Source organism: Lutjanus erythropterus, chromosome 10 (genome assembly GCF_056507025.1).
Source record: "Lutjanus erythropterus isolate fLutEry1 chromosome 10, fLutEry1.hap2, whole genome shotgun sequence".
In the NCBI taxonomy this organism is placed as follows: domain Eukaryota; kingdom Metazoa; phylum Chordata; class Actinopteri; order Lutjaniformes; family Lutjanidae; genus Lutjanus; species Lutjanus erythropterus.
This window is the reverse complement of record NC_139326.1, coordinates 41,510,593-41,537,541: the sequence shown is the minus strand read 5'-3', so window position 1 is coordinate 41,537,541 and position 26,949 is coordinate 41,510,593. Positions and strand designations below refer to the sequence as shown.

The window sequence follows — 26,949 nt, the reverse complement described above, 5'->3', positions numbered from 1 at the left end:
AAGTACGAGTAAAAGTACAGACTTAAAAATCTACTCATTAAAGTACAAGTACAAAAAAACCCCTACTTTATAACAGTAATTTGAGTATTTGGAATTTGTTACTTCCACTCCTGGTCAGTGGCCTCGTCATACGTCTCGTCTGTGGGCCTGGTTGTCCAGCAGCACACAGTCTGGGAGGAAGTGATGCCGGGGTGGGCGGGGTTTCAGCCAAAACAGCCGTCTCGACAAACTGTGGACATGTTGACTCCGCCCTCCGCCTACAGCCCGGAGCAGGGCGGCCGAATGAAAGCTCATCAACTCCTGAAATCATTTCATCCAGCCTGCGGAGAAAAAAAACAAAAAACAAACGCAGCGCGTTACGGACTGTGATTCAACAAGACTTTTGTTTGTCAGACGGGTTCTCCGACAGTGGACATTTGTTGAATGGACTTTACGAGCCTGAAGCCACTTTTTCCAAGCTGAGCGTAAATGGAGCTTTGCGCTACTTTATTCCTGCACGGATTTAAACGCTAAGACGCTTTTAACTGTGAAATAACTGATCTCAGTATCTACTTCATCTTTTTAAAACATGGAATATTCAGAATTTTTGAAGTGGAGCCTTCGAAGTTCATAACTTGTAAGCCAAAGGTACGGTACTGCTGTATATTTGAATGTTCTGACACTGTCTGATGCAGTCTGCCCATGATGGGATAGAGGAGAATAGCTGACCCTTTTCCTATCAGAGTGTGCTAAAAGTGTGTTGTTTTTACTGGGCGATACAGTCAATCTAATTCTAGTCACAACTCTCAACCCAAAACACTGGACTCAGCTTGGTTCGGTTAGCTTTTCAGAGCCGCTGCTCTTTTCCTCCGCAGACACTTTAATTTGTCTGGAATCAGAGTTGAAGCCGCCAGTTCAGTGTTTGAAAAGCCGTTTCAAAAAGTTTCCTTGTAGCCTGTTTGACATGTCAGCCTGGAACTTTCTTCCCATGAACACATCGTGTTTCATTAAAAATGCCAATTATCAAACAAACCCACTGCAACTGGACAGATGGGTTTAGATTAAGAAACTCACAAATGATGTAACCAGATAACAGCAAATAAAAGAAGATAAAACCATCAGTATCCTCAAACAAACTAAACTGTATCAGTGTGCTGTGGTGTGTTGGCATTACGTTATTTGGCAGACATTTAAAAGCAGAAAGCACATCAGATAGAGATGCACAATAAATATAATTAATTATTGGTCAATAATGGAAAATTCATATTATAATTTATTATTCCAATAATGACATTATAGCTGGCTATAATCATATCTCATTTGACAGATTATGTTAAAGCATTTAATTTTAATTGTTTTATAAAAGCTAAAGTATGTTTGTGAACTTGATCTGCTAAAGTTAGATTTGGTTTGATCAGAGGTGTGAAATATTAAATCATCCATCTTTGCTGACTGTATCTTAGCCCTTCTTACCCTCAGGTGTGCAGACACTGTAGGTTAGATATGCTTAAATACAGACTTATGAGTTGATTTATTGGTAATGAGAATCAGGTTAAAATCAGTTATCAGCATCAGCTAAAAAAACATATTGTGCATCCTTCATGTCAGATAAACACATTTATTTTTTCTCCCTTCTCTATGGCGATCTGTCTGTCAGACCGTCTGTCTGTCTGTTTGATTTTCCGTCTGTCCCTGTCATCATTCATGAATTGCTTCTGGATTGCAATAACTCCTGCCTTCCAGCTGCTGAAATCTCTGCTCTCTGTAAGTCCTGTCAGTGTTTTCCTCATGCTCCTCTGGCTACAGCTTCAAAATGACTTCACTCTGGAATAATGTGATAGCTTTTACATCTAGAGGCTGCACTGATCACTCCCTCCTACAAGAACTAGACAGAAGTGATGTATAGTTTGACACACGTTCTGCATAAACAGGATGCCACTTAACATTCTGTTCCACTAAATCCTGGAGTAAGCAGGCCTACATTTAAACATTTGTATATGTAAATACAGCCTTTATCTGCCACATGTAGAATGGCTCTGATGATTGAATGATTCATGGACTTCAATAGGAAGTAATTTCAGAAAACATTTTGCATGCTGATCTGACACTGTGGATTAAATGGATGTAAATAAATGTGTCTTTTTATGCCCAGGTTTGGAAATATCTACCATCAAAAGGGAATGGATCATTGTCATTGTCACATCATTAATAATTTATACATAAAAAATTAGCTTTACTTTCTATTGGAACTGCTATATACCATAAAAACAGTATCATAATTAAATGATAATGGTAGTTTTACATCCTGTCTTTCCTCCTCTGCTGTGCTTAGTGAAGCATCATCTCCACAGACAGCTGTTTGGATCACACAAATCTTTCATTGTTGATATATTGTAAACCTCTTCATCTGTAATGGCTGATCAAGATGCCCAGTGTCACTTTAAGGTGCCAGTTTCACCATAAAATCAATGAATCAATCAATAAGAGCATTCCTTTTTTCTTGTATACTACTGAGGGAGACAATTTTTGTCTTGTAAAGTTCTGTTAGTCAGCCTGGTGAGAATAGTTTGGCTGGTTAGTTTAGGTCAGCGTTGGTCTCCACCAACTCCTTAGAAGAGCATCAGTCTCCTTAGCTGCTAAATGCTCCATTCTGTTCACCAGCAGGTCTTAAAAACTGTGTCTGTTCTCTGTCTGGTACTGAGCAGGCAGTGCACAGTGGCTTTTAAGAACTTTTCCTTTGCAAACAAGGCTGATGAGAGCAGAGTTTTCAGGAGAGAAAACCAAAAACTACGAACTAATCAGGGCTGAAAGGTGCTGTAGTGCTGCATAGTTTGTAATGCTCTGAATGAATCATCACTGTGAATGACCCCTTGCAGTCATAGTCTTGTCTTTTCAGTATTAATATAAAGATATTTTGATTAGTGGCGATTTAAAGCAAATAGTGCACAGGGCAAAGACACCTTCAAAATGATCTTGAAAACAATAATAATAATGAGTAGGCTGTATGAAGTGGGGAAAAAGTTGTTTTCTCTTCATTAAGTTTTGGCATTGGTTCTGCAGTCACTATTTGATTTATGCCAGTCAACAAGCATTCAATATCCAATCATTTCTCAATGATAAATCAGTTAGTATAGAACAGAAAGTCTTTCACTGGACTGAATGTGTTTTCAGGTTTTGGTTGGTCTGCCCTCAAGGTGTGTGTGTGTGTGTGTGTGTGTGTGTGTGTGTGTGTGTGTGTGTGTGTGTGTGTGTGAGTTGTGATGTTAAAACATGAGCTTCAAGTTGGGTTCTGCTGAAAAAGTTTGGCAGTCAGGACCAAGCTGGGTATGGATGACTCGGGCTGTGTTTAGTGTGGGCTTAAAGGATAGAATCTGTGTTAAAACAGTGGTCAACTGGCTATATAAACAATCTGTCATTCCTCCTGTTCATATTGGCCAATAGGATATCCCTTCCTAAAATACTTCAAATGAAAGAGATGGATGCGGGACAATATCCACAGTACTCAGTTTGTGGGAAAATACAATGTAAAGTAAACTGAAGATAATATGCTTCATTAGTCTGTAAGTATCTTTCAAAGTTACAGTCTTTACATAATTAAAATTTCTGCGTTACAGTCTCTGCACTGCAGATCAGCACTAAGCACTGTCCTGGGAAACACAAAGAGGGAATGGGAATGTCGTACTTTGACTAACAGCATGTTATTTTTACATGGGTCTAAGTGTAATATAGGGCCCTATCTTACGCTGATCGAAAGCGCAAGTGGAAAGCGCAAGGTGCAAGGGATTTAATTTATTCAAGGCGTGTCCAAATCCACCTTTGCCACGGGCGGGAGTGATATTTTGCTCTGCTCTGCCCTTTGCGCCACCAGCGCAAAGCAGGATACACCTATCAGGTGTGCCCAAGTGCCCTCATTAATTCACAGGTGAGTTTAGGCCGAACATGCAATAAACCAATCAGAAAGTCAGCTCTCATCACCTTTGAGAGGCAGGTGCGCCAGCAGTGCAAGCGGAGGCAGCATGACGGCGGATTTACCAGGAGGAAACAAAGAGAAAAGATTTTTAAAGTGAGGAGACAGATCTCCTGTTTCGAGGAGTGAAAATGCGATATATGGAGACAGCAGGACGTCTCCAAACTTCATGTGTAAATATTTTTTTTTACATTAACGCTTGCAAAAAACAATACAATAAATGAACCGCAAATGTCATGCAGATATGTAACTGCTTATATTTTAACCTGAAGCACGTTGAAAGTATGTTGTATTTTATCATTAATTATTATCATCATCATCAGAGAGATGGTGCAGTAGAGAGTAGAGATGAACCGATCCAGTCTAGCCGCGAAGCTTCGAAAGTTTCTTAAGTTTGAAGTGCGTAAAATTACGCACAGATATATCCAACCAGCTCTGATAGAAGCACGCAGACCTTTTTCTCTCAGGTTGGGCCGGACGGTCAAATATAGTGTCTTGTATATTTATATGTTATAGATCATAATTCTTTAAACATTGTTTTTCTGGATCATAACAAACATGCAGACACAAACACTACATCTGCTCCACCTGTCATGCTGACTCATCTGATAAAGACAATCAGCTGTGACCCCGTTTGCAGGTCTGCTGAGATTTATTGGGCTTTATAATTATAATAATAGTACTGTTGTACTTATTAGTGAGATTAACTTCAAAGACACACGCGCGTGCACGACTTTTAAACATAAATGAAAGGTGTTTGGTGATTGTGGAGATGAGTGTGTGCAGCTCAGCCAAGGGCAAGACACACACATACCTGCACTATTAACTTCAATATTTACACTTTATTGCTGGTGGATATGTTCAGAGGACACTTCACTAATCGACACTCCTGTGGAGAATAAAGACTCATGTAAATTAAGGTGTTTGGTGATTGTAGAGCCATTGCGCCGCCAGCACAAGTGATTTTGCTATCTTACGCCAGCGCAAGTACCATTTTTGCTGTGTGGGTAAGATAGCAAACGCACTTGCGCTGGGTCTGTGCCACTGTAGGGCAGGAGGTCTAAGCACGAAGGCAAAACGAAGGCGTGGCCGGGCGCGTTTGCTATCTTGTGCTCAGCGCATTGGATTAAAAAGCACTTGCGCTTTAGACCAGCCAAACCTGGTCGAAGCGCAAAGTCTGTGGTCTTTCAGCACAAGATAGCACCCGGCGGGTTTGGCCGAAACACACACACGTCTTCACAATCACAAAACACCTTCATTTATGGTCATTCTCTTCCTCACACGGGAGTGTGGATTAGTTAAGTGTTATTTGAACATATTTTTTTATCAGGAATAAAATATAAATATTGACATTAAAAGCTTGGCTGAGGCGCACACACGTCTCCACAATCACAGAACACTTCTCATCAATGTCAAACAGCCGTGTGCGCATGCATCTTTAAAGATAAACTCACTAATGAGGAAAAGAATTATAATTATAAAGCCTAATAAATCTAAACAGACCTGTGAAGTGAGCACGGCCACGATCACAGCTGTCAGATCGGATGTGTCAGCATGACAACTGGAGCAGCTGTAGTGTGTGTCTGCCTGTTTGTTATGATCCATAAAAACAATGATTGAACAATTCTGATCTATAACATACAAAATATACAAGACACTATATTTGACCACAGGACTCCAGCCCAACAGAGCTTCTGTCAGAGCTGGTTGGATAGATCTGTGCGTAATTTTGCGCACTCCAAACTTCAGAACAGAACAACTTTTTTCGCAGCAGGTCAGAGGAGCGAGGATGGGAGGAGGAGATGAGGATTAGGTGGGAGAGGAGAAGAGGAAGGAGCACAGACCTCCGCTTAACTGCTCCTCCACCTGGCTCAGGTGGGCCAGCGGAACTGGGAAGCTTCACGGCTGGACTGGATCAGTTCGCCTCCCCTCTCTACTGCAATAATTAATTATAAAATACAACACAATTTCAAGGTGCTTCAGTGTAAAACATAACCAGTTACATATCTGCATGACATTTGCAGTTCATATTTATTGTATTGGCTCATTTTAAAAATCTTTTCTCTTTGTTTCCTCCTGGTAAATCCACCGTCATGCTGACACGGCTTGCACTGCTGGGCACCTGCCTCTTAAAAGGTGATGAGAGCTGACTTTCTGATTGGTTTATTGCATGTTCGGCCTAAACTCACCTGTGAATTAATGAGGGCACTTGGGCACGTCTGATAGGTGTATCCTGCTTTGCGCTGGTGGCGCAAAGGGCGGGGCAGAGCAAAATATCACTCCCGCCCCTGGTACAAGACGGCAAAGGAGGATTTGGACACACCTTGAATAAATTAAATCCCTTGCGCCTCGCGCTTTCCACTTGCGCTTTCGATCAGCATAAGCCACGGCCCTAAGGCACAAGTGCTGAGCGCTGAGCACAAGATAGCAAACGCGCCCGGCCACGCCTTGGTTTTGCCTTCATGCTTAGACCTCTCGCCCACAGCGGCACAGACCCAGCGCAAGCGCGTTTGCTATCTTACCCACATGGCAAAAATAGCACTTGCGCCGAGCGTAAGATAGGGCCCTTAGTCTTGTTTGTTAAAAGTGAGCTTCTCAACAGTTGGACAGCTAAAGGGAATAAAACTTTCAAGCAGACTACAGAGTAAAAGTTTAAAAACCAGTTTAAAAACTTCACTATTGCCTCCAACAAAGCCGTAGCTGAGTCGAGGACTCCTCTTCCTGGCTGTTGCTTCCTGGTTCTGTGTCCATAAATCACATCCATCTTGTCGAACCACTTCCAGCCCTTATGATTAAACCAACTCTGGCTCGGTCCTGGTCCTCAATGGTCCTGTAGTCACTGTAAAACCTTTTCAACTTTTCCCTGCACTGCTGAAAAGTTTGGTGGTCAGTGAGAGGATCCAGGGAGAGCTGGATTCTCTCATCAGCCACCTGGCACAGAAATGTCTGCACTTCGTTGAATGACCACAGTATGGTTTTGTGTGCAGCCATTGACAAGATCAATCCAAAAAAAGATTAAAAGAATGGCCAATGTTGCCAGTAGCTTCATTTAAATATGGCAGGTGTGATTCCTGTGTCAGACGTTGTATTTGTCATGCTTCTAGTGACAATACTCTCTGAACAATCATTTTTGATGTCACACTGTAGTATGGGCTCAGCTCACTTGGAACTTCGCTAGAGCTGATACAAAATAAATACCAGGTCAAATACTGTCAGCCATTGTGATGGGTGATTGGCCCAACCCTACTAATTCCCCATTTAATTTAATTAACTACTGAAGCATCATATTGGCTTCAGATATACATGAAAAATACTTTTGCACAGAATGAGGACTGTGGATTTTGTCTCCCATTATTTATCATGCAGTTGCTGTTTGTGTGAGTTATCAACGGACCTGCAGCCTGTTGAGAGCTAAACTTGAATACTACTGGACTGATCAGCCTGTTCTTTTGTGCACATTCAGCTGAAGGACCTCTGTGATTCAGGATTCTTGCTCCACTCCAGAGACAGCCATGACCAAAGGCATTATGCTATCAGGTCATCCAGTTCTTGTGAAAGCCTTATCTCAAGAACATCTTAATGGATTTCTTCAAACTTGGCACTTGAACTCGGATTAAATTTTTGTGGTCAAATGCCAAGGTCACTGTGAACTCATGTCAGTACTGTGCTCAGAAACATGATGTCTCAAGAATGCCTTGAGGGCATGTCTTCAAATAACTTGGTACCAACATCCATTTGGACTTGTGGATGATCTGATTAGATTTTGGTGGTCAATGGCCAGCCAAATGAAACTGAATATTTCACAGCCTCTGTAGCCTAAAGAAAATGAACACTGACCTTTATTCTGTGTCTCTTCCCCAGTGTGATTCTCTCTTCTCTCTGACAATGTATGTTAGAGTCATTTTAAAGTTGGTCCAACTTTACAAATGTCCACTGGTTGCATCTGGCTGTTTTGGTGGCATTGCAGTAGGTTCCTCACCATCTGTTGCCTGGTGGGTAACTGCCCTCTACTAAATTTGATCTCTTCTAGTTTACATTGAAAGCACATTATGAAAGCATTCTCCTAACCAGTATGAACAAGTGGAATGACTGCAGCAAACACCTGATTCAATGTACATATGACCATGTAAATAGGTATTTTCCAGTGGCACTTTTTGCTCCATTAAGCCAGGCCTTGCCACAATGATTTTCATTTCCAGTTTGAAGTGATGAGTTGCATTCACAGTGTATGTACACTTTGCTTCTAGGGCACTGCAGTTAATCCACAGGTCATAAAATGAACATTTTGATCAATACTGGATGAGTTGCAGGTGGGTGAAATAGGTTGAAGAGTCTGCCCATAAGAGAGTGATGTTGTGCCCATTTATGCAGAGCAGCAGTAACTTCATTGATTGTTTATATCCACCAGGATCGTCAGGATCTAATGTTAATTAATGTTGTGAGTTCTTCTGCACATCCAAAAGATCTCACACTCACACAGTCACAGTTTGTACATTATTTCCTCTTCTGCTTGGAGACAGGTTGGGCTCACTGTGCCCCTCCCCTCCAGAATAGATCCATCTTGGGCACCGACTCGGCACAGCTCAGTGCAATAAAAGTGGTAAAGGAAATGCAAATCAGCACAGTACAGTTTGACTCAGCATGGCAAAAAGTGTTTTTACATGTATGCATTGCATCATATCACTTAGTTTGGAGCATTCTGTTGTTTTAACATACAGTTGAAATCATAGTTGCCAAACAGTACAGTGTTGTTCTTGCAGGTTGTGTTTGCAAGTCTATTAATTATTTTGACACCCTCACAGCATGTAGGCAAGGCACGGATAGAAATTCGTGACCCCAAGCAACCAGTGAACATGAGCAGATTTTGTAATCACTACACTTCCACCACATTACACCTGTAGCCTTCCTGAATGCAAATACACACAGATTCGCCCCTATAGGTGGAGACAGGGTGGTGTGAGGCGATATTGTTTCATTCTGAACTAGACTTAACTTGTCTTATTTCTCAAGCTGTATGACTCCACCTGATGAACAGAGTCAGGAGAAAAACAAGAGGGCCCTGAGGAAAGTAAGGGAAACACCTGGAGATGCTAGATTTGAAGTCATACTCTCGGACCTGACATGCACACACTGTCAGTCTTGGAACATGGCAGGATTTCCACTAGTGTATTGCAAGCCTGGTGACCTGCCTGACCTAAGCATCAGGGATTTTTTTAAAATGTATTTTTTAACATGTCTTTTAAACTGATGTTATAAAAGTAGCAAACTGATTTAAGGAATAACTCAGTGTGGTGTGTGCGTAATGTAAGCAAGTGTATGGTTGAGAGAGTGTGTGTTAGTGGTAGCATTTTAGCTGTGAATGTAGCAGTGCAGTGTGTATGTATGTGTGTGATTAACATGAAGGGAATTAGTCCTGAAGTTAACAACAAACCTTACTTAACATTGACCGACCTTTAAGGTGGACCAGCTATTGTCATTTTAGTGAAAAGCTGCTCCTCCGAGTTTTGCTGTGCACAGAATCTGCTCCCTCTGCACATCGCTCACATAAACTGCTGACAGCAGCTCAGCTCAGCCTGAAACAATAAATATCTCTAATCCCTGGCATGTTCCAGTGCCCCTGTCCAGCCTCAGAGCCCTGAATCAATTTCACCCCCCAAACAAACCATGTCCTATTACAAAGCATGTCCTATTGTACAGGGTTTATGACAAAGTTACAAACTTAAACAAGAAAAAAGAAATATACTGATTAATGACCAGCTTGAAACTAACTTCATCTTCACACAGACTCTAATGTCAATCAAGAAAAACGTGTCAGACTAACTTCATTGTCTGACCTGCAGTGTTAATGACACTTCTCGGCCAGTGTGGTGAGTTTTTCTCCTGATTTTAATTGATTTGAGCTGTTAGCTGCAACAGTTAATCAATTAATTGACTATTAATTTAATTGCCAACTATTTTGATAATGATAAATCATTTTTGATAAATCATTTGAGTTTTTGTTTCAGAAATTATGTTGTAATTCTCTGATTATAGCTTCTCAATTTAGTTTTTAGTATTTTAGTATTTTCTGGTTTCTTTGGTCCTCTATGACATGATGTGCCTCTCTACTCTAGTGACTCTGTGACTGAATGTCTTTTAGTTGTAAACGAAACCAGACATTTGAGCACATTCAGAAAACAGTTTTTCACAATTTTCTGACATTTTGTAGACCAAACAACTAATCGATTATTCAAGAAAATAATTAACTGATTAATTAATAATAAATAATCGTTAGTTGCAGCCCTGCTGTTAGTTTATTTTTGCCAGCAGGTAATTCAGAGTTATTATTCCCTGACATTGCAATGTACAAACATAAGATGTGATGGATCAATCAAGCTCACCTTAATCCAGACACATCCTGACTAATATTATCGACCCGAAATTGGCCTATCACAGCTATATCAGTCAAAAATAACATGATGGAGATTGTTTATTAGCTTTATGGACAGCATTTAGGTTTAATATATGCAAATATTTTGCTCTATTCATTTATTTATTTATTTATTTTATTTATAGGTATTTATCCTGATAAAAAAAAAAATACCAGTGAAAAGTTACTGTTTTAGTGGCCTGATGTCATTTTAGACAATGTTTATTGTTAAACTGTAAAATATCCTGCCACCACGGATCATTATCAAAAATGTGTGTTTCTTTTATTTTTCTTCCATTCATAATAGACACATGAAATTATATCGCAGGACGTATATAATTGAATCGCGGGTCGGATGTGGCCCACCGGCCTTGAGTTTGACACATGTGTTCTAATATGTTGCCTACGCACCTGATCGCATTTCAACTGAGTAGCCAACGCTGCACATTTACTGGCATCTACGGAGCATGCACATTTCACGTGCCCCTCTGCCAGAATCAGACCATACCATTCCGTATAAAGAGAGATGGGTGAAATGATATTCATACATAATTCAAGTTTTTTGTTTTTAATAGCAAATCACAACCATATATAGTTTGCTTATTTTAACAGATGAAATGAAATATTTAATTTCAAAAACCTACAATAGATAATACTATTCAAATAATATTGATAGCCCTCAAAGGGCCCCCTGTCAGGCCCGGGCCCTTAGAATCGTCCTAACTCCCCCCCCCCCCAGCTGTGCCCCTGTATTCTATATCTACATATTATATTCTTTATAAAGATATGGGCCAATATATTGATAGCCCTAGTTTAATTGCCCCTGTGTCAATTTGGACTGTACTATAATGGCCAGTGGAATCTGTAATATTACTGGCTTCTTCTCTTAAAGAAATTTGGCAGTGATGACATTACATCAAGGCACCAAAATATGGTGCAATGTGTTAACACAGGGGCCCCGACACTACAATTAGTATTTTAATGCCAGTTTGCTCAAGCCTGGGAACCAGACAAATCTGCCGAGCCCATGTTTTCTTTGGCTCTGGCAGATCTGTCTGGTCCCCCTTCAATTCAGACAAGAATTCCACCAGCCCTGGATTTGGTCAAGCCAATTAAATGTATTTAATATGTGGTATGTTCTATAAGATGATTGAAGAGGAGCGTCACAGTCCAGATTTGAGGAGTCACATGTTGCCTGTTTTGCTGCTCTGACTGGTTAGAGGCATGTCCAATTGCATCCTGCCAGCAGGTCCAGCATCTCAATGTCTCAGGCTCCCAAGGTTCAGATCAAATTGTCAAAGTAGGCAGTGCTGATCAAATATGGATCAAGATTCTGTTGCCTATTTCTTACCTCAGACCTTTTCAGAAACACATTTTAGTGTACAGTTTAGATGTAATACAAGAAATATCAGAAGGAGCTGTCATTGTGTGCCCTGCTTGAAAACGGACCAAGAACCACACTGTTTGCTCTGAGCAGTTCTAGGTCTATCCACGTATGTCTAGAAGCACTTTGGTCTGCATAAGGGGTGTGCCACATTGTATCGCTCACTCTATGTGTGTGTGTGTGTGTGTATATATATATATATATATATATATATATATATATATATATATATGTATGAATGTATGTATATACGTATGTGTATTGTGTGTGTGTGTATATATATATATAGGCAATATATAAAGGGGGCAATACAAAAAGGGGCAATACAAAAAAAAAATAACTTCACCACCTCAAGCAGAAATACTCAACTGAGTATGAGGAAAGAGAGCTCAACAGCTATTGTAAGTTCATGTCGCCCATTCTTAGTTTTTGTGTGCTGATAATGGCCTTTGGTAACCAAAAAGTAACTGACAGGTTCCAGATTAATTCACAAATGTGAATCTGAGGTGATGCTGTGCAGAGTTTGGTACATTCTTCTTTCCAACAAGTTCAGAAAAAAATGGCACCATTGTACAGTTAAAATGGGGCACAGGACCTAATTTTGAAGGTAAAACTGGGGCACATACCACTGGAATGGATACCAGTGGTGCTTGGTGCGTTAATAAGCCATTTGGAACCTCATACAGTGTAACTATTTAAAGGCTCTACCTTCACCTTGTTATTTGCTGGACAGACTGATTGCTATTACTGAATTACTCACCAACTGCTCACATTTACATTTAAATTAAAAAAAATGTTTACACCAAAATTAAAATGAACTTAGTTTGTTGGAAAACAACACAAAACAGCTCAGAAACTTCATTTTAAAAAAGAGCCGCCAATTTAGTCATGCAACAATTACAGGATAAACAGTCTTCTGTTGGGAATGATGTACTCTATATACTTGCTCTGTTTGTTATAAAAAGGAAGACAGTCCTGTTATTTTGGATTTAAAATGTTTCAAAACAGTTTTTTGAAAGTCAGTGTCACCAGCTGATTGATGTGTCCAGACTACAGTGAACCACATTAGTGCTATTTTCTTCTTTATTCTGTAACAATGTGACATTTCCGATGTACTGAAATGGGGCTTTTTCTAATCTTTGGCCATATGGCGCCTAGAAGAAGAGCAGGGCAGAGGGGGAGGGGTGGATGAGACATGTAGGTCAGCCTGAAACATGGAACAAAGAGTAGGGAACTAATCCTTGTTGTCAAACTGTAAGGTAGAGAAATGTGTTCATCAAAAGTGAAGCAGTGCCTGTGCACACCTTGGGAAATATGGTGAGCCTTTGAAGTCCATGGATAGTTGTCTGTGCAGTAGTGAATACAGAGAGGTGCACTATGGAGAACCATCAAACTGAGGGAGTTCTGGAAGCTGCTCCATAAGTCTGAACCGGTATTCTAGATGGGAGGAAAACTGAGCCCTACCATGGACATGTCACTGTATTATCACTGTGCTGACTTTTCAGTCGTAAAACCTTGAGTATAAACTGCTGTACAATATTTTTGGGTCAAATAAGCATTCTTGTCTAATTAAAACCAGTAAACCTACTGGTCATTTCTCCCTTTCTTCTAAAAAGAAGTAGCTCACATGATTGCAGCACTAGTTGTGTTTGGTCATGTGTTACATCTGTCTGTCTTTCATAGGCTGTAGTGGGCTCAGTTTTAATGCTAGAGTAAAAATACTGGCACATGAAACTAGATGACCTAAGGCCAGGGGCTAAATAACGCTCCAAAGTCAGGCTACATTTCTACAAGTGAAAACCTGGCATGGGGATTTTCAAAGGGGTCTCTTGACCTCACATCTTAAGTTATCTGAATAAAAATGGGCTCTATGGTTACCCAAGATTGCAGTGAGACTGTTTTTAGAAAGTTGAACATGGTCACTCTTTGGAATTAAATTCAGTTACTGGGAGCGAATCAGCTCCATGCCAAAATATGAATCTTCTGAACAGCCACAACTTCCACTGACACATGCAGGCTCTGACCTAACATCAAGGCAACATCAAGTATCAGTTATCCAGAATTTCAGCTTTGTGAGTTTCTACAAAAAATTAGGTTTCCATATCTATTATATTGATTTAAAACTATCTGGTTGCTTGAAATGTTCCAAATAATGTTCCAAACAAAAAATCCTAGATTCTCTAACTGTGGTACGTGTACCACCGGAGGTACCACAGCTACTTAATGTGGAGGAGTATCAGAAGTATTTTCTTAAAATTTAAGTAAATTATTTAAAAAATATATAATTCAATCAAAATGCTGGGAGAAAAATTGACTTAAAACACACAAAAACGAGAAAAGTGAAAAGAAATGTAAAATAAGTTTTGAGCATCTTGTATTTCTGTTTTAATATCAATTTTCTGAGGTGGTACACGGTATAAAAAGTGTGAGGAACACTGTTCTAAATAATAAATAATGTTTAAATGGAGAGGTTCGGACTTATTATCCCGTATATTGTTTCTTTTATTAAGTTTAGGTGAATAGTTAGGTGAACCCAGGATGCTTGGTTACAATATCATAATATTTTTCTATGCATTATAAAGAAAACTGAAACTATACAAGAAAACAAACACTACACCATACTGTATTAAACTTTACAAAAAACCTGACATAAAACTTTGCAAGACTTGCATCTGACAGTTGTGGTGGCATTGCAGTAAGTGCTTCACCATCTGTTGCCTGGGTGGAAAGCTGCACCCTACTGAGTGACCTCTCCTAGTTTTAAGTTGAACTTTTCAACAGGTAGTATTTCCATAGTCTGGAAAACTGTAAATGCACAATCCCTTCATAAAGCGGGTAATCTAAACTGTCCTCTCCTGATTTGTTAAGATTTTTTTAATCCTTAATAAACCACTTATAATCTGGTTTCAGACCTGGGCATTAGAGGTTGACCGATTATCAGTCTAATGGTTATTGGTTTCTGATAGTCAGCATTTTTATAATTATTGGTATTATTATTTTTTAAAATTCTGATTGCCAATAAATAAATTATAACAATAAATTAAAACAGGAACGCACTCGCAAACTGGAGCTGCTTCGAAGGAACTGCAGCAGATATTGCTGAAGTTGCAATAATCATCACAATTATATCATCTATTTCTGTGATGACAAGCATACCCAGTTTCACAGTTACACTCCTGAAAATACACAGTTATAGCTCAGGTTATAGGTTATAGCTCAGGTTATATAGAACTCAACAATTAGCACTACAAATTGAGAAAGGTGACTTTGAGAGAAGGATTCAAATTTCAACACAAATTTAAGTCTTGCTATTTTTATTTATTTTTACTTTAAATTTTCAGTCAACCCCATAAGAAATGGTGCTGGGAGATCCCTACACTGTTTTTCATAATGTTGCAAATCAAACAATATTACTGGCATTTAAAAGGTTTGCGTTGGAGTTTTCACTGGAGATTGTCAGTTTTACTGAGTATCTGTTGTAGATGTTGGTTATCTTCTCCTTGAATACTAATAACTGGTATCTGACCTGAAAAAAAAAACAACAGTCAACCCCTACTGGGCATAGTAACATCAAGCTGTGTCTTTGTCTCAGTGTTTTGTGGCTCAAGTTGGAATATTTCTCTCGATGAACAACATATCAATTTTAGACTCTTTGAAATCTATATCAGTAGCCTTGTACATTAATAACTATTTCAAGCCCCAACTACTGCCACTGAGCTGCTGCCACCGCAAAGAGTGTAGGTCTGCAGGTCTTTAACTCTGTTACACACAGTGAGCAGAGATTATGTACAAAGGGGGAGGGGCTCCATTTAGAGGGATTTAGGTCATTACTGGAAATGTCATGTTAATACTGTTGTTACTTAACTGATGTGTGTCAACACTTGATGAACTAATTCTGTTTGTCTCTTTGTCCTCTGTCTCTCTGTCTGAACATTCACATTTAAAACCTCTATGAGAAGGCCTCATTTATACACACTCACTGCCATTTTAATTGTGTCATACCCTCAAGGGTGCTTTCACACCTAAAAGTCCAGACCAGGGTTCATTTTTGAGACACTGTTCACATTTGGTCCAGTTAGTTTTGGTTTCACATAGCAATTATCCAAACAAACTAAAGAACTATACATGTCATACCTACATCCTGTTGTCTGTGTCTCTCTGTGTTTGACACTGATGGTGATTGGTGATTGGTTTGTAGAAGGGCATGTTTCATGTCAACACATTTACAATTATGGAGAGAGATGAATGAACAGATTGACACTTGTCACCATAATAGTATTATTATGGCACCTCTACCAGCAGTACCTAAGGGAAACAATGACTGAAAAGTGTTGCAGTTTTGTCCAGTTGACTCTAAAAAAGTCATCAGTCCAGATGCCATTTAAACATCTGGTCTCCTCCTGTCTCCATCCAACATTTTGTTTTGGTGTGTTGTTTTTCCTTCTTCCAGCTCTGATGATATCCTGTTGTAATTTCCTGTAATTGGTCCAAAAGTCCGAACTATCCAAAAAACGTTTTCACCCTATAAACAAACCAAACCATTGTTCAGTTTGATCTAGACTGAGAAAGTCCAGCTTTTAAAGTCCAGACCGTGGTCCAGGGGAGGTTTCACAATTTTAATTTTGGTCCGGATTAAACTGAAACGTGTGTGAAAACACCCTAAATCCAGATGCAATTTAAGAACTTAAGTTAACTTAAATTCACTCTCTGTAAATATGCATGTCTGTTGGCCAAGTCACAAATCTGGTTGCATTTGTTTTGGTTTCTTGGGCTTCATTTAAATCAGAGTCCACTCAACTCTAGTCCAGAAAATGCACCTTAAGTTTTTTGATTACTGCCAAAAACCCTGATCCTTGTGTAATCTAGCAGTTTAGTTACAACAATAACAATTTTGTAGCTACCTAACAACTATCCATCACCCAACACAAACACATGGATGACTCATCCCAATGGACTGTGAGTGAGACAAAAGTCTCAGGCTCTTGCTCGCACTGCTCCCTTGTCCATACAGATCACTGCAGCCAGACGTCATCATGTGCAAATAGAGTGACCAGTGTGCACATGATTCTGGGTTCTGTCCAGCAGTAGCCTCTGTGGGTTTGTCATGTATTTCCGTCAGGACATTCACATTAAGGTTTTAACCATTTATTGCAGCTATGCAATGCATTTTAATTAATGCAGTGTGGCTCAGTGTATGAGATGCTCAGGAACAAGTCTGAGCAAGTTTGACACAGACTGTTTCTAAGTTCACAAATCCCCCTGGCAGAGCCTGATATACACAACATTTAATGAACATGATGACATTTAAAACAATTCACATACTACTAAATGTTAATGCCTGATGAAGCTGGGGAGATGGAGGGAGTTAAATTTCTGAAAGAACGCAGCAGTGTAGCATCAAGGATGCAGACCTCAGTATTGTTGTATACAGGCTGTATGAACATTAAATTTATATGGACAGCCTTTTGTGAGAGCAAGGTCAGATAAATAAGGTTGTATGGAACATGCCAGAGTGCCGGTATGACACAATAAGGTACAAGAGGTAAAGTAAAGGAATGTGTGCTGCAGCTACAGGACATGGACAGATTGGTGGGAATGAAGAGTAAAGACCACACCAGCATCTAAATGGACCACAGGGACACTAGTTTTAAATTAGCTATCTAGCACAAACTGACATCAGCAGTGCACTCTTCATCAGTGCACACAGGTGTTTGGTGGCTCATTCAACAAGCTAAGGTGCAGGACAAACATAAAGAAAAATGGATTTGCAAATCCTTAGCACAAAGACAAGATATTTAATGTTCAAACTTATTAACTTCATTGTTAACAAACTCATTCTGAATTTACTGCCTGCGACATGTTCCAACAAGAACATATTTTGAATGGGAGACAGTTCTGGACTGCAGGCAGGTCAGTCTAGTATCTGAACTCTTCTTATGAAGCTGCACTGTTGGAACACGTGCATGTTCTGGCATTGTCTCGCTGAAATAAGCAGGGACGCAGGAAAAAATGTCATCTGGATGGCAGCATATGTCGCTTCAAAACCTGTATGTACTTTTCAGCATTAATGGGGCCTTCACAGATGTAACAGTTACCCATGATGCCATGGGCACTAACACTCCCCCATACTATCATAACTGCTGTCTTTTGAAGTTAGTGCTGGGAACAATCTGGATGGTCCTTTTTCTCTTTAACCCTGAGGACATGACCTCCATGATTTGTGAAAACAATCTGAAATGTGGACTCGCCAGACCACAGCACACTCTTCCACTTTGCGTCAGTCCATCTCAGATGAGTCTTTCTGGATGTTGTATGTCTTTCTCTTTGCATGGTAGAGTCTTAACTTGCATTTGTAGATGCAGAGACAAACTGTGTTTACTGACCACGGATTTTCCTGAACCCATGTAGTATCCTTTAGGGCTGAATGATTTTGAAAAAATATCTAATTGCGATTATTTTGACTGATATTGCAATTGCAGTATGATTTACGATATTGGTGGACAGTATCATTTTTATTTCATTATTCTCTTTTCTCATTTCCATATTGTGATTTCTATAAAATTTTAATTAATTGTCTGGCCTTATATCCTTTATATAATTATGTGGGTTTTTGATGCAGAGGCACCCAAGGGGTCAAAGGTCATAGGCATTCATTGCAAATGAATGTTTTCCCAATGTTTTGGGATATGGTGTTTGTAGTTGTAACGTCAGGTTGACGTTACTAGATAAAAGTATTTCTTTTTGCCTTTATTTGACAGTGACAGGCGAAAATATGACAGGAAAGGAGGTAGAGAGAGAGGGGATGCCACGCAGCAAATGGGCTGGTTTGATTCCCACTGGTGGCTGCTGTAGAGACAGCTTCAGCACATGAGGCACATGCTCTACTAACTGAGCTATAGGGATGCCCCACAAGTGGGTATTATTAATATATTAATAGATATTGATTGATATGAAACTTCACTATTGTGAGAGGTTTTTCAGCTATATCACCCAGGCCTATATTTATTGATAATTGTTTGCATGTTACAGTTTACTTGGGTAGGGCATTTCACAGTGGGGACACTGAGATGTTTAACCAACCTTATATAAAGGAGTCAGTGTGTGCGGGAAGAAGGGTTGTAAGGTGTTGGTCAGACCTGTTAATCCATGGTGATATGTGACATAAAGGTATCATCCAGGACTCTGTGCTCCTCCCTCCTGCACTCACCACCCTACAGTAGTTGTCAAAGAGGTCGAGACTGTTGTTGCTCCTGGGTGGCTCGAGCAAAATACTTCTCAGGATGAAATTCAAAGGTTTTAGGGATAAGTCACCAGTATTCGGTTGTTGGTAAATATTGGTTTACATTTATGACACAGCAGCACAGTGGTGCAGTGATTTGTTCCATCACCTCACAATAAGAAGATTCTGGGGTTGTATCCATCAGTGGGCTGGAGAGTTTGTAGCTGTGCCAGGGCCAGTCTGTGTGGAGTTTGCATGTCTGCCCATAGTTTAAAATACGGATGGATATTGATGATTGATTTGTGTCTCAATTTCATTTAAACTTTCTACATTTTTACTTGCTTTATCTTATTTATTTATGTATTATCCACCATAACTTATTCTGTTGTATCTAAATATGTTTCTGGTAGTTTTCTCATATGATGTTAGTTTTCAATAATGTAATAGCCACTGTTTGATTGTATATTAACATATTCTTCTAGATTTTATTGCACTTTATTGTGCCAGCTTAGTCTCAGAGTCCCTTCTTTCCCAGAGCTTCTCTAAATAAAGGGAAGGAGAGGAGTTTGCCAGTAGTCTGTGGTGATGCTGCCTAAAGTTGAACACTCAGCTGAATTTGCTGAACACACCCACTAAAGGACTGCCACCCCCAATGTAGCCCCAGTGCAAACAAATAGCGCAAAGATTTATGTTTTTTTGGAGTGAAAACATGCAAGCCAACATTTTGACAGTTTAACCAAACTCTGTGATTAGTTAGTGGAAGTTTATCTGGTTGTGTTCCTTTTGTTCAGTAAAAGCTTCATGTGTGTGTACTACAAGATTTCCACATCTCATGCAGTCGAGATATTCAGGAAAGTTGAACCTCATTTCTCCCTCATTGTCATCTCTTTACTTTCAGCTGTTGAAAGGCATTAAATACATTTAAAAATGTATTATTTTAAAACTCAATCAAGCTCCAAAAACAGTGGATCCTACATATCTCATACTGCATTTCATTAGCATTACTGCCAAATGACATTTCAGGGTTATTTCTGAGACTTAACAAAGCTCCTGCAGAGCTACACAGGCTGAGGATTACTAACAAGGATGAATGAACTCAACTTCATGTGTAAAATGGGTGTATGTTTAGTTAAACCAAGAAAAGTACTCATTCATCTCTCTTACCTCCCCCTGTTTAGCCATAAATTAAGTGCCTTCTTTGGCTCCTGATATCACACTTTGAAAGCTTCATCCTCTTGAGATTCTACTCCATCCTCACCTCCACTACTTCCTTGTAAAGCTACACCTCTTCTTCCAGCCCATGGTTTAGCCCATGGTTCAGCCCATGGTTCAGCCCATGGTTCAGCCCATGGTTCAGCTGAGGCCAGAATAGGGCAGGCCTGTTTGCCTTGGGTTGGAGTGTACAGGAATAGTAGAGACAGATGGTACCACAAAGCCCAACAGTTTATTTGAAGCCCGAGCTCTGCATAGTCATTAAAGTGTGGTCTCATGGTAGCCTGCGTTTCTGTCTATATCTGCCACAGATGTGGCTGCACTCAGCTCTCTGTCTGTAGTTAAGTGTGTAGATGAAGGGTCAACCAGATTCCTCACTTCACTGTGAATGGGGCCCCTGAAGGACTGTGCTGGCTTAGTATGCTTCAGTACATGATTTTATTTGTCATCCCAATGATTCATACAATAACTTTTACTGTTGGCTGTCCCATAGTGCCATATAGATTTTTTTTTTAATTCAAATGTGCTGTAGTTTTGTGCATGTTGGTTTTTTTGTTTTTTGTTTTTTTTTCTTATCCCTGAAATTATTCTTAAAGTTTGTCCACTTTCTCTGCAGCCCCCCTCCTTCAGAGATGGATTCGGGGCGGTTTGCCCATGCTGGTTCCTGTGCCTGTAGTAACTATTGGAAGCATCAGAGTAGCTGTTGGTGAGGGACGCCCAATAGGTCCAGGATGCCAGGATGCCCATCACTCAGGACAACGCCCTCAGCATCCTTCCACTGCTGGAGGACTGGGCTCAGAACACAAGATCACAGCAGGACCACATTCTGAATCAGGACACTTCTAGCTACAAGGTACTCCCAGCACCCCTTATCTATTGAAATATCAAAAAGTAGCTTATTGCTGCCACCATAATAAAAAATATTCTGCTCAATATTAAAAAAAAATCAAATATTCAGCCATAAGGTATGACAGTGTGCTGAAATGTGCTTCAGCTCAGCATATATCTTGACCTCTGTCTAGATGTGTACCCCCTTCCTGACCACCAACTGTACCTCCATGAGGCTATATGCCTATATGTCAATGTATTTAGCAACCGGTATAACCCAAAATATTTAGTTCCACCACCTGGACCAGAGACCTCACTCTTCTTGGGTTGTTCCATTTCCTACATGTGTAGTGTAATAACCCCTCTACCCCCTATAGATATTAATGTGCCAGCCCTGAGATAGACTGGTGACCTGTCTGCAATATTTTTTCCCTCGATGGCGAAGGCATACATTAACTTGCCCTAAAAAATGAAATGTAATTCATCCAGTCATAGCTAATAAATGGTCCTCACAGGGAACGCCTACAAGCAGTCAGCAAGCCTTTCAGTCAATCATATGTTAGTCAGAATGCATTTACAGCAACACTGTCAGTTGCATTCAGTGTTTATTATGTGAGACCTGGTGAAGCAACAATCCAGAAGAGGTCTGATGATTCTGGAGATCAGGATTAAGTAGCTAGGCAACTAATGTTAGTTATTTGTGAAATGTCAAAAGAAGCCAGTGTTGGACAAACAATTTGAGGCTCAAACCTTTGTGCTCATGCTATAACAGCTCACTGTATTGACCCTGTTTGTGTTTGTTTCCTCTGATTATTTTTTCAATTTGAACGTCACTCTTGGTGTTACAATAAGCTGAGTTCACTGTGAATGCAACGACTATATTGACCCAGTTTTTATCATCAGCGTATAAATCACCCTTGATCAGTTGGACAAGATTTGTCAAAGAATTGAGGATTTGATCAGAATATTGAAAAAAAAGTCAACATAAGTCACGTGACAGCAGTGACACGATGAAAGTCATGAATATTGCAAAAGTAAGTAACTTTACTCCATCTTGACTCAAACTCATCAGGACTCAAACTCTAAAAATGTATCCATCCATCCATCCATCCATCCATCCTTCCACTTATCCATCCATCCATCCATCCATCCATCCATCCATCCATCCATCCACTTATCCACCCATCCATCCATCCATCCATCCATCCATCCATCCATCCATCCATCCATCCACTTATCCACCCATCCATCCTCCCATCCATCCATCCATCCATCCATCCATCCATCCATCCATCCATCCATCCATCCATCCACTTATCCATCCATCCATCCATCCATCCATCCACTTATCCATCCATCCAACCATCCATCCATCCATCCAACCATCCATCCATCCATCCATCCATCCATCCATCCACTCATCCATCCATCCACCCGTCCATCCATCCATCCATCCATCCATCCATCCATCCTCCTGATGTGGACTGTCTGGCTCCTCTAAAAGCAGTAATGACAAGTTTTGTGTCAAGTGCAGACGTGGTGTTTAGAGGAGACTGGCTGCTGAGCTGTCAGAGTAGGGGCAGCTGCAGTGAATTTTAGACCTTCCTAGTGTTTGTTCAGTATGACTGGATTAACAATGTTTCACGATCAAGCCAATCAGAGGCAGAGTAGGATGGGTCATGCCTTTGTCATCCAGAGGGAAAAAAACATGGTGAACTGTCCAGGGTGGGAGAGGCTTCAACTTCCCTGTGATTCTGATGGTACTTCAGTTTGCTATGTCCCGAGCATCAAATAAAATTTCATCATATCAAATCATATTTAAACTAGCCATTGTCATTTTTTCATGATGACGTGGGAGATAATTTTCATATGGAAGTTTGTTATAAGACCATACAGCTAATGATGTTGAACAAGACAGTTTTGTTGTAATCAGATCCACACGTTCTGTGAAAAAGGATACAGTTTTGCAGTACAAGAAAACAAGAAAAGACTTTTATGAAAATGGGATAATTTCAGATATGGCAAAAACAAAAAGATAATATTATTATTATTATTATTGTTATTATAGACTGTGAAAATGATATTGTAAAAATAATTTCATATTGAGAAACTGACAATATTGATTTACTTAATTCACAAAATTGCTCAGCATTTTAAGCACCTAGCCATGGTACAAATGGTAAGTCAAGTGGCACAGCCAAATTTATTTATGTCCTGGCTAAATAAGGGGTGCTAGATGCTTGGTGACAGAGTGACTACTTTCTCTCTCAGTCACTAACAGGGCAGCAAGTTAACACAGTTAATTCAAGCAAATGTATTTGTAGCATGCACTTTGATGATTAATTGTAGATTGTGACGCATTTCATACTTAGGAAAAGCAGGGTTATATAAAGCTGGATGGTGTGACACCGCAAATAATACGATGCATTCCATTGCTCTCCATTCACTTAACACTGCAACGGTGGTTTGCTATGGTGCAGATTTGCATGTCGGCTTCTCTAAATGATGAACTCTATGCAGATTTGCTTTGCTCTGTTGAGCAAATCCACTGAGACTGTACATTTCTCTAAAAGGATGTTGTTTGTTCAATTCATATTTGTGAGTTGTTTTTAAAAGAGAATATGTAGTAATTGCACATCCAACAATAAGTCCTGCAGTCTAAATAGCGTCCTGGAGTTATAGACAGTATATGAAATGGGTTGAAATCATATTTACTATGCAGACAGTGGTTGAAGTGAATTGCTTATCCCTTCCCATCCATCCAGGCAGGCTGCAAGAATGCTGCAGGAGCATGAGCACAACTTCATAAATTGATAATAACAAGCAACAGCGAGTCCTCTGCTGCAAGTTGATCAGCTGTTGATGTAAAGCTAAGCCAGTTATCCTGAAAACAAACCCACACTCTGGAGTTGGAGTAAAGTGGCTTCCTGCCTCACTGCCTGCCAAAACGCCGTTATCATATTGCTCATTTCAAAGGTTACAACATTCACATTCAATTTGAACTCTAATTAATATAAAATAGGCAAACAAAAACAGTTATTCTGGCACAGAATAAAAATTTCAAAGGAGGTAACCATGGCTGTTGTGTTGTCATCAAAGAAGTGAATTTTTCAATTTAGCCAGTTTCCATAATCTCTGATCATGATGATTTTATGATAAATTACAGTAAATATATTAAAGTTTTCTCCTGTAAAGATGTACATATTCAGTAGCAATCAATGGGTTTTGGGCTGAGAGCCACAGACAGAGTACGGAAATTTTGCCTTCTGTATCCAGTCCCTCCAGGATTTCACAGGCTGTTTGTGGGATTGTTGCAGCCTAAAATGCCTGATTTACCTGCAGCTTTTCTAAAAAATTGTGATGCATATTGTGATGCTTTTAGGTGTTTTTTGCAATGAAAGGAGCATGAGAAAATTTCAAAAGAAAGTTGCATTTTTTTAATAAATAATTCAATTCAATCAAAGACATATTGTTCCAAAGAGAACAAAACCCCTCTGTTCTGACTGACAAGTACAAAAACTTATTTGTAGCTGAAGAAGTTTTGATAAATGTCAATAATGATGACAAACCTGTTCTTTTCAGCACCTGTAAGGAAATAAAAAATATTAATGCAAAATTCTGGTGAGAAATAAAAAACCTTGACTGCGTTCATTGAGACGAACATTTATGATTTCAAATTTGTGGAAAAGTTGCAGACAAACTGCAGAATTCACAGGGTTGAATTTGTGTTAATTAATCATGATTGCAACATTGCAACTTCCTGAAGGGACTGCTCAACCCTCAAGTATGTGTATATTATATATTTTATATGGTATATTTTCTTTTGGTCAGATTTTGTTGTGTATGAGAAAACACTGACCATTTACCTGGAAAAGACCAATGTTCTGATATGGAAAAAAATCACATGTTCTACTTATGAAACTGGCACAGCTGCACTGGTTAAAATGAATAACATCTGCTCTGCTCACCCTGCAGAAATCTCAGATATAAATGTTGTGAAATGAAGATAGAGACTAGACATTTTTCTAGTAAAATAAATACATAAAGGGAAAAAAAGTTTCAAAGTGTTAAATGTGAAAGCTAAGACTGTTCATCAAATGTTCTCATCCAGCTTCATCCACTGATTGACCACTCCTCTTCTTCTTTATCCTCTAGCATGTGGATTTATACCAGAATGGAGAAGGGGGCAGTGTATGCAGTAGCAGCAGTGTTAACAGTGTCCATGTGGAGGACATGTCCCTGTGTGTGGCTGCCACTCAGAAGTTGGTGGAGTACATTAAATTCAACTTCATGGAGGGGGACACAGCTCCATCAGCCAGCCTGTCCTCCAGCAGGGACAGTTTGGACGTTGAGGTTCATGCTGTGTCCCTCAGTAAAGATGAGGGGGACAGCTCTGAGTTTGGCCTCAGCTTTGGGAACATCCCTATTTTTGGGGATCCTGACAGAAGAAAGAAAGGAGGCCCGAGGAGGAGGAGGGACCAGGGCCCAATCATGGATGTGGGCTGCATCTGGGTGACAGAGGTGAGGAAGAGGAGCCCAGCAGCACGCTGTGGGGGGATCAAACTGAGAGACGAACTGCTGTCACTCAACGGGCAGCTGATGGTGGGAGTGGATGTCAGCGGAGCCAGGTAAGAAACTCTCAAGCAGTCACTGAAGGGGAAAATAGCTGCAAAGACAAACTATGCTATACACAAAGTACAATAATGAAAATAGCACAACAATTATGATGTTGTAGAGCATTCAACATGCTTAACAGCAAAGAAAATAACATGCACCAACTGCTTCATATAAAAAAAACACAGAATGAACATCAAAATACGAATATAATGCCATAATTAATGTAAAATAAGATGAAAATGGATGGATAAAAACCCACTTAATAACAATAGTAAAAGTAATATAAAATTAAGGCTAAAAATAGAATGCATAACGTAGGATGGAAAACAAAATCTGTCCAGGTAATAATAATAAAATTAAAGAAGAAGGTGGCAATAGAAAAGCTGGTGGCTTTGAAAAATCTACTATATAGATTTTGTTTTATTATTTCACAGAACTTCATTCCTGTAAATCCAACACTGCCAGAAAGTAATCATGCTCACTAATTTGCAATACCTCTTTAATAGAACAAGGCTGAATACTACCACGTAATGTAACGTCACTTTAATTATTAGCATTTATCAGGGTTGGAATCACATGCTGGCTTTTAGGGGAGCACAATTTTCCAATGCATACCACAGCAAAGCATGTCACATGCACGCACATATATGGAAAATCCAGTGATACATTTATTAATCAAGAGCAAAAAAACAAGAAACAAACAATCCAGTCACACACAACAAACAGAACAGGCAGTGTTGTGTTAATTAGTGAAGATTATATTCGAAAATTGTAATTGGTTTTATTATTTATTTCAGGAACACCCCCCCCCCGAAAGCCCACAAAGTAAAATACATTTCTCCTCCAGTCAGCAGTCAACATGGACAGAGAGACGAATTAGTGTACAGTAAATATTTGAGCGTGGTCGTCTTCTCCATGAGTCTCCATGATGGATTGAGAAGCAGGAGTGAAGACAAATCCGCTTTATAATTCCAAACGTTTGAAACTAAAACTCTGCACTCTGCTCCTGTCAGTAAAGGAGTCAGATCAGATCAGATCATGATGTATTTCCACTTTTACATCAATCCAGAAGAGCTACTGTGATTGGTTTTCTTTTATGAGGAACACAGCATGTGACCAACTGCATTTTAGAAAAGAAAAAACACCAACAGCTGACTTCAAAGCTAAGTCGAAAAGTAACAACAACCTTCCTAGAAATGTAGTGGAGTCAAAAGTACAATATTTGTCTTTGAAATGTAGTGGAGTGAAAGTAATAAGTTTCCAAAAAAACAAATACTCAAGTAAAGTACAGATACTCAAAAAATGTACTTAAGTACAGTACTCAAGTAAATGTA

The 26,949-nt window shown here is 39.6% G+C and overlaps 1 protein-coding gene across 3 annotated transcripts in view; it reads left to right on the top strand.

The window, feature by feature from the left end:
• Positions 1-20,790: 20,790 nt before the first annotated feature.
• The window catches only part of pdzd2 (PDZ domain containing 2), a 48,034-nt gene continuing 41,875 nt past the window's right edge, over positions 20,791-26,949 (top strand). For all 3 annotated transcript variants that reach the window (XM_084729354.1, XM_084729353.1, XM_084729355.1), the window contains exons 1-2: positions 20,791-21,023; positions 25,154-25,626. In XM_084729354.1, the coding sequence (XP_084585480.1) occupies positions 20,910-21,023; positions 25,154-25,626 (587 nt within the window). In that variant the 5' untranslated portion in view covers positions 20,791-20,909. The remainder of the gene's footprint in view (positions 21,024-25,153; positions 25,627-26,949) is intronic.